The sequence below is a fragment of the Mercenaria mercenaria genome, chromosome 8 (genome assembly GCF_021730395.1).
Source record: "Mercenaria mercenaria strain notata chromosome 8, MADL_Memer_1, whole genome shotgun sequence".
Classification (NCBI taxonomy): domain Eukaryota; kingdom Metazoa; phylum Mollusca; class Bivalvia; order Venerida; family Veneridae; genus Mercenaria; species Mercenaria mercenaria.
The window spans coordinates 9,701,635-9,716,515 of NC_069368.1; the positions used below are offsets into that span (position 1 = coordinate 9,701,635).

Sequence of the window (14,881 nt, forward strand, 5' to 3'; positions counted from 1 at the left end):
GACTGACAATGAAGCTGATTTTGTTAGAACGACTATGAAGCTGATTTTATATGACCGACAATAAAGCTGATTTTTATATGACCGACGGTGAAGCTGATTTTGTATGATCGACTTTGTAGCTGATATTGCATGATCGTCTATGAAGCCGATTTTGTAAGATCTACTATAAAGCTGATTTTATATGATCGACTTTAAAGCTGATTTTGTATGACCGTATATGAAGCTGAATTGCATGATCGGCTATGAAGCTAATTTTGAATGAGCGACTATGAAGCTGATTTTGTTTGACCGACAATGGTGCTGATTTTGCATGACCGAAAAAATGAAGCTGATTTTGTATCATGGAATATGAATCTGATATTCTTTGATCGACTTTGATGCTGATTTTGCATGATCGACTATGAAACTGATTTTGTATGATCAACAATAAAACTGATTTTATATGATCGACTATAAAGCTAATTTTGCATGACCGACTTTGAAGCTGATTTTTTATGACTGACAATGATGCTGATTTGTTAGATCAACTATGAAGCTGACTTTTATTTGACCGACAATTAAGCTTTATTTTATATGACCGACAATGAAGCTGATTTTGTATTATCGCCTATGAAGCTGATATAACATGATCTACTCTGAAGCTGATTTCGTATAATCGACTAACAAGCTGATTTTGTATGATCGACTGTAAAGCTAATTTTGTATGACCAACTACGAAGCTGATTTTTCATGACCGAGAATGAGGCTGATTTTGTATGATCGACTAAAACTAAATTTTGTTTGATCGACTGTGATGCTGATTTTTGCATGATCGACTACGAAGCTGATTTTGTATGACCGACTATAAAGCTGATTTTGCTTAATAAACTATATGTATGAAGCTGATTTTGTATGACTGATAATGAAGCTGATTTTCCAAAACAGACTATGACGCTAATTTTGTAAAATCGACTATGAAGCTGATTTTGTATCATTGACTATGAAGCTGATTTTGCACGGTCGACTATAACACTCATATTTTATGACCGATAATGAAGCTTGTTATGTATGATCGGCTACGAAGCTGATTTGGGCATGATCGACTATAAAGCTGATTTTGTATCATACACTATGAAGCTGATTTTGTATGACCGACTATGACGCTGATTTTGTATGACCGACAATGAAGCTGACTTTGTATGATCGACTACGAAGCTTATTTTGGCATGATCGACTATAAAGCTGATTTTGCATGATCGACTATGAAGGTGATTTTGCATGACTAATTATGTAGCTGATTTGGTATTACCGACTAAGAAGCTGATTTTGTATGACCGACAATGAAGATGATTTTTTTATAATCGACTATGAAGCTGATTTTGTATGATAAGCTTTGAAGCTGATTTTGCATGACCGACCATTCCGCTGATTTCGTATGACCAGGAATGAAGCTGAATTTACATGATCGACCATGACGCTGAATATGTATGACCGACAATGAAGCTGATTTTGTATGATTGACTATGAATCTGATTTTGGTATGATTGGCTTTTGAAAAAAGCCTTTTCTTTTGCATGACCGAGAATGAAGCCGATTTTCTATAACTGACTACGAAGCTGATTTTGTATGAGCGACTATGAAGCTGATTTTGTATGACCGACTCTGAAGCTGATTTTGTATGACTGACAGTGATGCTGATTTTGTTAGATCAACTATGAAGATTACTTTTATTTGACCGACAATTAAGCTTTTTTTTTATATGACCGACAATGAAGCTGATTTTGTATTATCGCCTATGAAGCTGATATAACCTGATCTACTCTGAAGCTGATTTTGTATAATTGACTAACAAGCTGATTTTGTATGATCGACTGTAAAGCTGATTTTTGCTTGATCGACTACGAAGCTGATTTTGTATGTCCGACTATGAAGTTGATTTTGCATGACCAACAATGAGGCTTATTGTGTTTGATCGACTATAAAAAATTTTGTTTGATCGACTGTGAAGCTGATTTTTGCATGATCGACTACGAAGCTGATTTTGTACGACCGGCTATAAAGCTGATTTTGCTTAATAAACTATATGAATGAAGCTGATTTTGTATGACTGATAATGAAGCTGATTTTGGCATGATTGACTATGAAGCCAATTTTATTTGATCGGCTATGAAGCTGATTTTCCAAAACCGACTATGACGCTAATTTTGTATCATCGACTTTGAAGCTGATTTTGTATCATTGACTATGAAGCTGATTTTGCATGATCGACTATGACGCTCATATTTTATGACCGACAAAGAAGCTTATTATGTATGATCGGCTACGAAGCTGATTTGGGCATGATCGACTATAAAGCTGATATTTTATCATCGACTATGAAGCTGATTTTGTATAATACCCTATGAAACTGATTTTGCATGACCGACTATGACTCTGATTTTGTATGACCGACAATGAAGCTGATTTTGTATGATCGACTTCGAAGCTGATTTTGGCATGATCGACTATAAAGCTGATTTTGCATGATCGATTATGAAGGTGATTTTGCATCACTAATTATGTAGCTGATTTTGTATGACCGACTAAGAAGCTGATTTTGTATGATCGACAATGAACTTGATTTTGGCATGACCTTCAATGAAGATATTTTTATACGCCCGAAGAGACGTATTATGTTATGACGCTGGTGTCCGTCTGTCTGTCCGTCTGTCCGTCCGTCTGTCCGTTAGCAATTTCGTGTCCGCTCTATAACTCTTGAACCCCTTGAAGGATTTCAATGAAACTTGACGCAAATGTTCATTACACCGAGACCACGCGCAGAGCGCATGTTTTGGATGTCTTGCTTCAATGTCAAGGTCACACTTAGGAGTCAAAGGTCATATCAGTTTGTTTCGTGTCAGCTCTGTAACTCTTGAACCCCTTGAAGGATTTCAAAGAAACTTGACACAAATGTTCACCACACCAAGACAACGTGCAGAGCGCATGTTCCGGAAGACTCGCTTTAAGGTCAAGGTAACACTTAGGGGTCAAAAGTCATAACAGTGTGTTTCGTGTCCGCTCTGTAACTCTTGAACTGCTGGAAGGATTTCAAAGAAACTTGGCAGAACTGTTCATCACACCAAGACAACGTGCAGAGCGTATGTTCCGGATGACTTACTTCAAGTTCAAGGTCACACTTAAGGGTCAAAGGTCATATATGACTTTGCTTTGTGTATAATGCTCTGCATTGCAGTGCGCAGATCTCATTTTTGTTCACTTACAATATTTCTTTTTTTTAATTACTTCCCTTTTATGTTACTATAAATAGCTTATTTTGACACTTTTTTATTATTGGCCGTAGGGAAAAACCGAGACCACTTTTCTGTGGTTCAACATGGATGGAAACCTCTAATTTTTAGGTGTATTTTTACATACCTGTACCTAAAAGGGATTTTTTTTTGTGGACTTTGAATATTTTTGTGGACTTAGATTTGTTTTTTGAAGTTTTCCTTTTGTTGTTCCACTCCTTTGGGCTACAACAGTCAAGTTCTTTAAATTTTGCTCCCATCCTATGATGTAATCCTTCGGGCGTATATTGCCCCGCTTGGCGGAGCTCTTGTTTTATAATCGACTATGAAGCTGATTTTGTATGATAAGCTATGAAGCTGATTTTGCGCTGATTTTGTATGACCGGGAATGAAGCTGAATTTACATGATCGACCATGACGCTGAATATGTATGACCGACAATGAAGCTGATTTTGTATGATCGGCTATGAAGCTGATTTTGGTATGATTGGCTTTAAAAAAAAAGCCTTGTTTGCATAACCGAGAATGAAGCCGATTTTCTATAATTGTCTATGAAGCTGAATCTGTATGATCGACTATGAATCTGATTTTGTATGATCAACTATTAAGCGTATTTTGAATGAGCGACTATGGAGTTTATTTTGTATGATTGGCAATGTAGCTGATTTCGTTTCACTGAAAATGAAGCTTATTTGGCATGTCTTAGAATGAAGCCGATTTTGCATCGATTATGAATCTGATTTTGGCATGACCGACTATGAAGTTGATTTTGTATAATCGACTATGAAGCTGATTTTGTATATTCGACTATGAAGCCGATTTTGTATGATCGGCAAATAAGCTGATTTTGTATGACCGATTATGAAGCTGGTTTTGCATGACCGACTTTGACGCTGAATTAATATGACCGATAATGAAGCTGACTATGAATGATCGACTATGAAGGCTATTTTTGTATGACCGACAATGACGCTGATTTTGGTATGAAAGACAATGAAGCTGATTTGGTATGATCGACTATTGAACTGATTTTACATAATCGACTACGAGATCTCCTCTAAAGCTGATTTTGTATGATCGACTTTAAAGCTGATTTTGTATGACGGTCTTTGAAGCTGAATTGCATCAGCGGCTATGAAGCTTATTTTGAATGAGCGACTACGAAGCTGATTTTGTTTGACTGACAATGAAGCTGATTTTGCATGACCGAGGATGAAGATGATTTTGTATGATCGAATATGAATCTGATTTTGTTTGATCGACTTTGATGCTGAGTTTGCATGATCGACTATGAAACTGATTTTATATGATCGACTAAGCTAACTTTTCATCAGCGGCTATGAAGCTAATTTTGAATGAGCGACAACGAAGCTGATTTTGTTTGACTGACAATGAAGCTGATTTTGCGTGACCGACGCTGAAGATGATTTTGTATGATCGAATATGAATCTGATTTTGTTTGATCGACTTTGATGCTGAGTTTGCATGATCGACTATGAATCTGATTTTGTATGATCAACTATTAAGCGTATTTTGAATGAGCGACTATGGGTGTGATTTTGAACGACTGGCAATGAAGCTGATTTTGTGAGATCGATTATGAAGCTGATTTTTATATGACCGAAAATGAAGCTGATTCTTGTATGACCAACGATGAAGCTGATTTTGTATGATCAACTATGAAGCTGATATTGCATGATCGAAAATGAAGTTCATTTTGTATAATCGACTATCAAGCTGATTTTATATGATCGACTGTGAAACTTATTCTGGCATGAACCACTACGAAGCTGATTTTATATGACCGACTACGAAGCTGACTTTGCATGACAACCTATGAAACTGATTGTGTATGATCGACTGTGATGCTGATTTTGGCATGATCGACTACGAAGCTGATTTTGTATGACCGACTATAAAGCTGATTTTGCATGATCGACTATAAAGCTGATTTTGTATGACTGATAATCTAGCTGATTTTGGCATGATCGACTATGAAACCGATTTTGTTTGATCGGTTATTAAGCTGATTTTGCATGACCGACTATGACGCTCATATTGTATCACCGACAATGAAGCTTATTATGTATGATCGACTACAAATCTGATTTGGGCATGATCGACTATAAAGCTTAATTTGTATGATCGACTATGAAGCTGATTTTGCATGACCAATTATGTAGCTAATTTTGTATGATCGACTATGAAGCTGATTTTGTATCATCGACTGTGAAGCGTATTTCGCATGAGCGACTATGAAGCTGATTTTGTACGATCGACAATGTAGTTGATTTCATATGACTGATAATGAAGCTTATTTTGGTATGTCTAAGAATGAAGCCGATTATGCATCGAATATGAATCTGATTTTGGCATGACCGACTATGAAGCTGATTTTGTATAATTGACTATGAAGCTGATTTTGTATGACCGACTATGAAGCTGATTTTGCATTACCGACTATGACGCTTATTATGTTTTACCGACAATGAAGCTGATTTTGTATCATCGACTATGAATCTGATTTTGGTATGATTGGCTTGAAAGACGACTTGGCATCACCGAGAATGAAACTGATTTTGCATGTCCGACAATGAAGCTGATTTTGCATAACCGACAATTAAGCTGATTTTGCATGACCGACATTGAACTTGATTTTGCATGATAGACTGTGAAGCTTAATTTGTATGACCGACTATGAAGCTGATTTTGTTTGATCGACTATGAAGCTGATTTTGCATGACCGACTTTGACGCTGATTTAATATTACCGACAATGAAGCTGACTTTGAATGATCGACTATGAAGTTTATTTTTATACGACCGACAATGAAACTGATTTTTGTATGATCGACTCTGAAGCTGATTTTGCATACTCGAGTATGAAGCTGATTTTGTATGATCGACTATTATGCGGAGTTTCTATGATTGACCATGAAGCTGATTCTGGCATGATCGACTACGAATCTGACTTTTATGACCGACTATAAAGCTGATTTTGCCTGATCGACTGCGGATTTTGAAGCTGATTTTGGAATGACCGAGAATGAAGCCGATTTTGTTTGATCGGCTATGAAACTAGTTTTGCATGATCGACTATGAATTTGATTTTGGTATGACCGACTATTAAGCTTATTTTGCTTGATCGACTTTGAAGCTGAATTTGGATGATCGACTATGAAGCTGATTTTGCATGACCGACTATGAGGCTGATTTTCTTTTACCGACAGTGAAGTTGGTTTTGTATGATCAACTACGAAGCTGATTTTTTTGCAGGACTGACTACAAAGCTGATTTCGTATGACCAACTATGAGGTTGATATTGGCGTGACCGACAATGGAGATGGTTTTGTATAATCAACTATGAAGCTGTTTTTGTATGATTGACAAGTAAGCTAATTTTGCATGGTCGACAATGAAGCTGATTTTGTGTGATCGACTATGAAAGCTGATTTTGGCATGATTGGTTTTAAAGCCTATTTGGCATGACTGAAAAAAAATACTATTCTGTATGACTGACAATGAAGCCGATTGGACATGACTGACAAGGTGGTTGTATGGTTAAAGAGAAAGCTTGCTGCACGCCTATCAAATAGAAGTCATTGTCTGACGATTAATAGCAGCCTGTTAAACAAAAATATTTAAAAACAGACATTTTATATCGTATAGCGCCATCTACCGTAATGAAAGATATGTCTTTTTTTCAAATATTTTCGTTTATCACTCTGTACAGAGTATTGTTATAAAATTCTATATAAAGTGGGTTATTGCGAAAAAGACTTAAAGTTATCCAAGGAACATAACTCTGTTAGGTATTCCTGATATGTTTTGTTACTACAGTTATTCAACATTCAACAACAGAGTGAATCACCTACATAGATTTAAGCATAGTTACCATGCTTGAAGAGGAAGACATGTAAAGTGAAGAAGTATGATTAGCAACTCTGAAACGATTGCGCTTATTGACTTTTAGATTATCTTATGATTATGTTAAGCTGCCAAATGTAAAAAAGTACGGTATAAAGAGAAACTATTAGATTAAGGAATGCGAAACTGCATAAGGACAACTGCATGATGGTCTGCAGTTTGCATTTCGCGATTCAAATTGCAAACTGTTTTCAAAAATACATTTTGCGTGTCTGTCCTATTCTGTTCCGAATATAAGAGTAAACATTTCAGTTTGTTCGCGCCGTATATTTTGATCTGAATAGGAAACTGCAAATTACTGTGTAGTACAAAATTTAAAGTAAGTTTTTGTTTATGCAATTCAAGAATGGTATTTTTAAAGCATTTCAGTTTCTTCCACGCTTTGTACTTTGAATTGCAAACTGCAAACTGAAAAATAGTTTGTATTTTGCGATCAAAACAGCAAGATGTATTTTAATTTTGCAGCTAGAGTTAAATATTAAGCAGGGATTCAATGCCTGAGAAATATGTAACTACGTTTTGCAATTAAGGTTTGGAAATAGAAATTTCCGTCTTTTTCACGCTCTGTAATTTGAATTGCAGTCTGCAAAAAAACATGCATTTGCAGTTCGAATAACAAAATACAAAATGTAGTTTACATTTTGCAATTTTGGATATTGAGCCGCAAAGACGATATTTTGCATTTCGCTATTACATCTAAAACGTAAGGGTTTTTTTTACAATTCACAATAATATTTTGCACTTCACTGCTCTGTTTAGCGGATATTACGCTGCTCAGTAGATGGTAATCACATCAGTGTCAATGGTATACTTTTGACTACTGTTCACAACGTCATAAGCACTACAGTTAGAAATGTCCTGTAAATATTTCTCAGTGAATAATACAGTACCATGAACACAAGCATATGAGTAGTGTTCCGTAAGCAGAATCCGCAATGTTGTGAACACTGTCCAGTAAGTAGCATTGAGTGTGCAGTGAACATCAGCAAATGAGTTGTGTTCAGTAAACATACGTCTGAGAGAACATTAGTAAATGAGAAATGTTGTGAACATTATTCTGTAATCAACGTTCCGTGAGTAGTTTTCAGAGCCGTGAAGACTTTACACTGTTCATTAAGAAAGGTCAGTGAAAATTGCCTGCCAAGCACACTGCGAATGGAGCCTTTCTCAGTACAAAAAGGACATTTTTTGGAAAAAAGTAACCACATACATTGGAGAGTCCCCTTCTCTTATGTATCTTATGTAAAGTGGCGATATTTTTCCAACCTTTGTGTTTGATGTTGTTGTTGTTTTTATTAACTTTATTTTCTCGATATAAACATCCAAAAACCCTCCTGTAAAGCAGTGGGTCCCGATTTAAAGATAATTAAAAAGAAACGTATGTATTTATTATATTGAAAAAGACGTTCGCAAATATTTAATTCTGGAATGTATCAATGTCACTCAGAATCTTTGAATGTCACCACTGTATTCGAATATACGAGGGTTATTCCAAAAATAATGACAAACGCGCGCTTCCTTAGAAGTTGGACAATAATGTTTTACGGATAAAACATGCCGACTGATTCCTTTATAATCCTGCAACTTTTCATTGAAAACTATTATACCATTTCGGAGATAATTAGTTTTGAATACGGTTTGACATATACACTAAGCAAAATACATGTACCTGTGAAAAGCGAAGAATAATATATAAAATTCGAGTGTATACATTGAAGTACGTTGTTTATTAGAAATACTTGCAAGGCAAGTACTTCGTGAACTACATATTTCATATGGGAAGTGTGCAGTACCAGACAAAACTGTTCACATCTGGGTACGTAAATTTAAAAATGGTCAGACAGCCCTTCAAAACAGTAGTGACGATGAAGAACATTACTGCTGTGAGACGTCTGATTGATAAAGACGCCAGGTAAAGGTGTCCTAAGGGACTCTCCAGTGTATGTGGTCGCACGTTTACTTTTTTTAAAAAAATGTACTTTTTGTAGTGAGAAAGGCTCCATTTGCAGTGTCGACGGGGGATATCTTCTACAAAATAGAACATGAACAATCAAAGCATATGTGATATAAGACAAAATGTGTTGTTCAAAATGAAATAACCTGTCTTGAAAGTTTCTTCTACTTATTATGAACATTTTGGTAGATTGATAGACCAGGGCCTATGTGACGTAAAATTTTTTAAAAAATTCACCCGAGGGGTTGTTTCAAAAGACTTTACATGAACCTTAAGTTAACTTGGTGTTTTAACTCAATTTCATGTTATTGTTTTGTTTTCACTTCTAAACGACATAATACTGTGCGCTACCTGTAGTTCGGTTTTGTGGCGAGCGATGTTTGTGTACTTTTAATTATGGAATGATCCGTTATATAGGTAGTGTTATTCGGTACGATCTGGTGGTTCTTACTAAATAAGGCAAAGTAAATCATGCTGACTTCCGTAGGTTATAGAGGCCTTGTCAATATCATGTGCCCATTTTCCATATCGAAATAGCTACAGTATTGTAGGTAATAAAGGGCTTAAATGTATATGAGACACAAAAAAAAATATACAAGTTTAAAGTGGGGCTTTCGTTTAATTTCTGTTAGCGCGCACCTGCGCGCACCTGCATTTTCAGCGACCAATGAATGGTTAGGGTTATAGAGCTTTCACTGTACCTGTGTTAGTCTTTATACAGTGATAAACACTGCGTTCTTGTTAAGTCATCAGGCGGAGGTCTCCTTCATCAAATGTTTCGGCGCTTTCCACATCACTCTCCAGAGGTGCGCCAACTGAGGTGATCAGCCTCAGCCCTGGATCAGCTAGCCCTTCCGCTGTTCTTCTCTCATCCTTCACAGCCACTTTTAGGCCTTTCCTGCTTTCTTTGTTACTGTGAATATCAGGGCTCTTCTCTTGGCACCATTCATACCCAGGTTGCCACGGGCCTGCTATAGTGACCAGGCGGCGAATCCTCTTCACCCCGCCTCTACGGCATATTGTCTGATTTTCCATCCCTTCTGCCTACACGCATCCACAAGTGTCTAGTACTTGGACAGTTTCCTCTTATGGCATCGTCCATTCTTGTTTCCCACGGAACAGTCAGCTCCATAATCGTAACTTGTCTTGTTGTTTCAGACCACAAGACAATGTCCGATCGCTGAGATGTTGATACAATCTCAGGTGGAAATTGCAGCTTCTCCTTTAGGTCCGCCTTCATGTCCCAGTCATTGGCTGTGTCTATGAAGCCTGCCTCCTTCGGCTTTGCTTTTCTTGAGTTAACTGCCCCGCTGCTAATAACACTAATATAGTAAAGGATCTAGGTCTTTACGTTAACAAACTTATTACGTCACAAAATAAAAACCGTTTCATTAAATTTTGTATATATCCTCTCTACTGAACTTCAAATCTCCAAATTTGTGTATATTCATTTTTTTTCGCAGCAGATTTAGCAAGAAAGAGATTGTCGACTTGAGTTTCTTTTAAGCATATTATATCTATTTTATCTGCTGTAATAAAATTGCATACTTTTTTATATTTTAGCCTGGATTCTTATCCATTAATATTTAGTGAAAACATTTTAAAATACATTTTATGTTTCAAAATTTATTATTAGAGAGTTCGTTGAATAGGCCAGTACTTAGGCTAAAATAGGTACATAAGATGAGCTTACTGAAAGTACTTTTCCAGTTGATTTTAGCATTGTTTCTACAGGGTGGCCAACCCACATTAACTCCCGGTATAGTACACACTGGGAAAAGCACTTGATTCATGTAACACTTTTGTTCACAATTCTCTTATTACTTGACAGATTGTAATAACATAAAAATCGTCGAAGACAATAAATGGGGTTTTCCTCGTCACAAAGAATATGCCTGAAATTCTTGATGTTTTTCTCAAAGACTTTGTCCAAATGTGTAGCTAACGTACAAATTGGAAAGAAACAGTATTTTTGTGGCATACGCTTTGTGTCGAGAAAAGCATCCATTATTCGTTTTGGCTCAGGCGCTTTTTATTCTTTTAAAATCCACCAAGTAGCAAGAAAATTACAAACAAATTGGTTACATGAATCGAGCGTTACGATACAGAAAATTCACATGAGTTAACCGCCCTGTTCTACCAAAGCGTGCGTAGCATACACTTTAAGCGAGTGTATTCTAATCGTAATAATTTGATTTCCAGAAGCCATTACAAATATTATTTTGTTTTGTGTTTGAAATTCTTTACTATCTGCAAAGTTTTTTAAATCTTTAGAAACGACACTCTCCTCCCTATCTCTTGTTCCTTTTCAAATGTTTCGACAGCATTGAACCCGTTCTCCGTAATCTTCCGACAGTCTATGACCTCGTTGATCCCGATGCTCCCATAGTGGTTGTCGTTCCGGAAAGTTTCTTTGACATTATGAAGATAGATCTATAACGTCTACCATTCTGAACCCTTTAGGAATAGGTCATCAGTCAAAACTATTTTCAGTAGTGGGTCTCTAAATAAAATATATATACATTCAACCCTAAAAAACCTGAACTATATAAAATTATCACAAATAATTTACCTATAATAATGTCAGACACTGAAATGAAAGAGGTTCTCACACTTTTTCAAAGTTTATCAAAAGCAAACGGTAACCACCAAACCTTACAAAACTATTGACAAAAGCTAGATTTACAACAAATGCGGAAATTTTACCGTTACAAAAATCAATAGACCAAATTGTTGTTTATGCAATCATATCAAAGAAAGCAATTGCTACAACTTTAACGGCAAAACATTTTATATAAATGGAAATGTGTCCTGTGATGTAAAACATGTACTATATGTAATTACCTGCAACGGATGTGGAGAATATTATATTGGCCGAACGGGATAAATTAAGAAAAAGAAGAACTATTCACGCACACCAAATCAGACACCCTTCAACTAGACAAATTCCACTAAGTTACCATATAGAGGTTTGCAGTAATAAAGATCCAAAGTTTCAAATGTTCTCATTTTTTTTAATGAAATTAGATAGTACTTCAGCTAGGTTAGCGAAAGAAAATTATATTATAAAATGCTTTAAACCGAAACTTAACAGATTACAGTGACAGTTAATTTCTAAACAATCAAATAACAATATTAAATACGTCCCTTTGAGAGAAATAACATTAGACTTACGTCCCTTTATATTGACGTCGCGTCATCACCATAGTAATGTCACGTTACATTTATATGAACACCGATGAGCCGATAGCGAAACTAATTTGTATTTTTTATATAATTAAATACTGTCAGAAAGGCATGTGAAGTCGCTTTATTTATCTTAATCGAGTCTTTTCATTGTCAAGTATATATACATTCATGTATCTGTATATTTCTTGTTTCTTTCCTCTCCCCCGCCCCCATTGCCCCTTCAAATAAAGGCACATGTGGTGTATCTAAAGTTTTGAAACATTACAGTATGCACAAGTATCTCGACATATCATATATCCTATGCCTGTATATAATCCGATGCAACTGGTAAATATACCAGAAATAAAACGGACGGAATAAGCGTTGCCGAAATGAAAATCAAAAACAACAGTTTATCCAAAGCTTGGCTGACCTTTGGCCAACTAATGGCTTTTGCTCTGACCTTTGTCGGCGTACGTTTCGTATTTTGTCCCTTTTGAATATCGTTAACTGCATTCTCTGTTACATCCAAATCTCCTGATACATTTGAATTTCCATCATGGTTCGCAGACATTTCCGTTTCTATTTCAATATCCTCTACTCGGGCACACCTGTATAGTTTTTCGTAAAACTTGTTCATCTTGCCAACGCTATTTCTATGGCATAGGCGAAGATTAAATATAACAATGACCGTTATGATAATGCTGGAAAATGTCAGTGACATCACATAGACACATATCAGTGATATTGGATTGGCTGATCTAGGTATTTCCTCAGATAAAACTGTCAGAAAAACTGTGTTGGACAACAGTATCGTGATAGAGAACCCAATCCTTTCACCAGATTCACTTGGCAGAAGAAAGACGAATGGTGCGAGCAGACCGACGAACGTGATAGGCAGAATTATGGTTAGAACATAAAAGGTCGGTTGTCGTTTTAACCTTACCGTGTAAACAACTACGCTGACGTTTTCAACTTCATACCTCTGGCCAAAAGATGCCTCAAGAACCCATCCGCCCATTATAAATGTCGACGTTTCAATTCTTAACACCGATGTATTTAATTCCAGGTCATCATTCGAGTAATCTAACGGAACAAATCCTAAATAACATATTTGTTTATCAAACGGCCAATACCTGACGAAAAATACACACATGTTTCTAGCAATATTTACTGGTCTCCAGTAAGCTAGGCCATTGTTATCATATTTCACTCGGCTTTCAGAACTACCTATTACTGTGTATTCCATTCCCGTAGAAAGAATTATTTTCGGAATCCATACATTATTTTGATCTATAAAAATGTATTTTATCCCGCCATATTTAGACGGCGTCCAAGTAATCTTTTCATCTAGCCATGTACAGGTGGTAGAGAAAGAAAGTGATATGTACCCGTTGACGATGTCAATTTCTGAAATGACGTAGACTGTTACAAACATGTCAACTTTCAGAACTTCTGACTGGTTTTGAAGAGGCAGAACTTCTTTAAAGTAATCAGCCTTTAAGTCTTGTAAAAGCGTCCCAGTCTCGCGGTACGTTCGTCCACTTACTACCGAAAATAGTATCACAAGGAACATATACACGCGAGTAAGGAAAATTGTTTTCATTCCTGTCTCTCTACAGTGACAGAATGTCGTCATATTAGAATTGTGTTAATCCTCTTTAAACATATAAGTTATATCTACATGTTTTCACCATCATCTTCCTCCCGATTTGGAAAACTGCTTTTTCGTCTAGTGATTCATCTTTGGACATACGTCTGTTTCAAAAATGATATCAGGTCTGTGGTTGGACTGTCTGTATATTTACAAGAATTCTCATACCTCTTTAAATAACCAAAGGTTAACACAAACTACCAAACTGATCCGTTGTAATTTCTAAGCGCATTATATTTACTATCAGTGCGATGTACTTATTATCCAGTTCTTTTTCTTCTCCACAAATTTTAATATCTGTTTCTTTCATTTATATCAGTTATACCTTTAAGATGAACGTCTTATCTTTTAGAAAAACGGAAGTATATCAGTACAGTTTGTTCAATACAAACGACAGTCTAACGTTTTATATTTTTTATTATAGCTACATTTGTTTTGTGCAGCCTTACATCAAAGAATAACGCTTTATCTGGATCAAATTGTTACCGCACATTAAAAGTATTGATTGGTAAATATTATTTCACTTGGGATACCGGTAATGTTTTATAATCAATGTCAAACTAAAAATGAGATCTAATGGGGAAAACTATTTGTATTATTTGCAATGAGCGATCCATTAGCAAATAAGTCACGTGTAAACCTAATATCCCTCTGGTAAACAATGTTTTGCATACATCTATTTTCCCTTTTAAGTACAGGTATTAATTCAAATTACTGTATAACATTCCAGTATGCAGTAAATGAGGCCTTTGTGGCCGAAGTATTATTGGAAGCCATCACGCTAGCTGGTTATATCCAGGTGCCCGTTTATGTATAGAATAGTGTCCAGAGTAGAACCACGGGTTTATCAACTAATATAAAAGAGCTGAAAAGCCACTAAATGACATACAGTGAGTCGCTTTGACCTGAATCT

General features: G+C 36.0%; 1 protein-coding gene across 2 annotated transcripts in view; it reads left to right on the forward strand.

Moving 5' to 3' along the window:
* Nucleotides 1-14,881, forward strand: part of LOC123523082 (zinc finger protein 845-like) — a 54,308-nt gene that overhangs the window by 13,511 nt on the left and 25,916 nt on the right. Inside the window, exon 4 of one of the 2 annotated variants that reach the window (XM_045300700.2) lies at nucleotides 6,542-12,442. The exons of the other annotated variant lie outside the window; for it this stretch is intronic. Within the exon in view, the coding sequence (XP_045156635.2) occupies nucleotides 6,542-6,569 (28 nt within the window). The 3' untranslated portion in view covers nucleotides 6,570-12,442. Of the gene's footprint in view, nucleotides 1-6,541; nucleotides 12,443-14,881 lie in introns of those variants that run through there. 2 annotated transcript variants of the gene reach the window in all.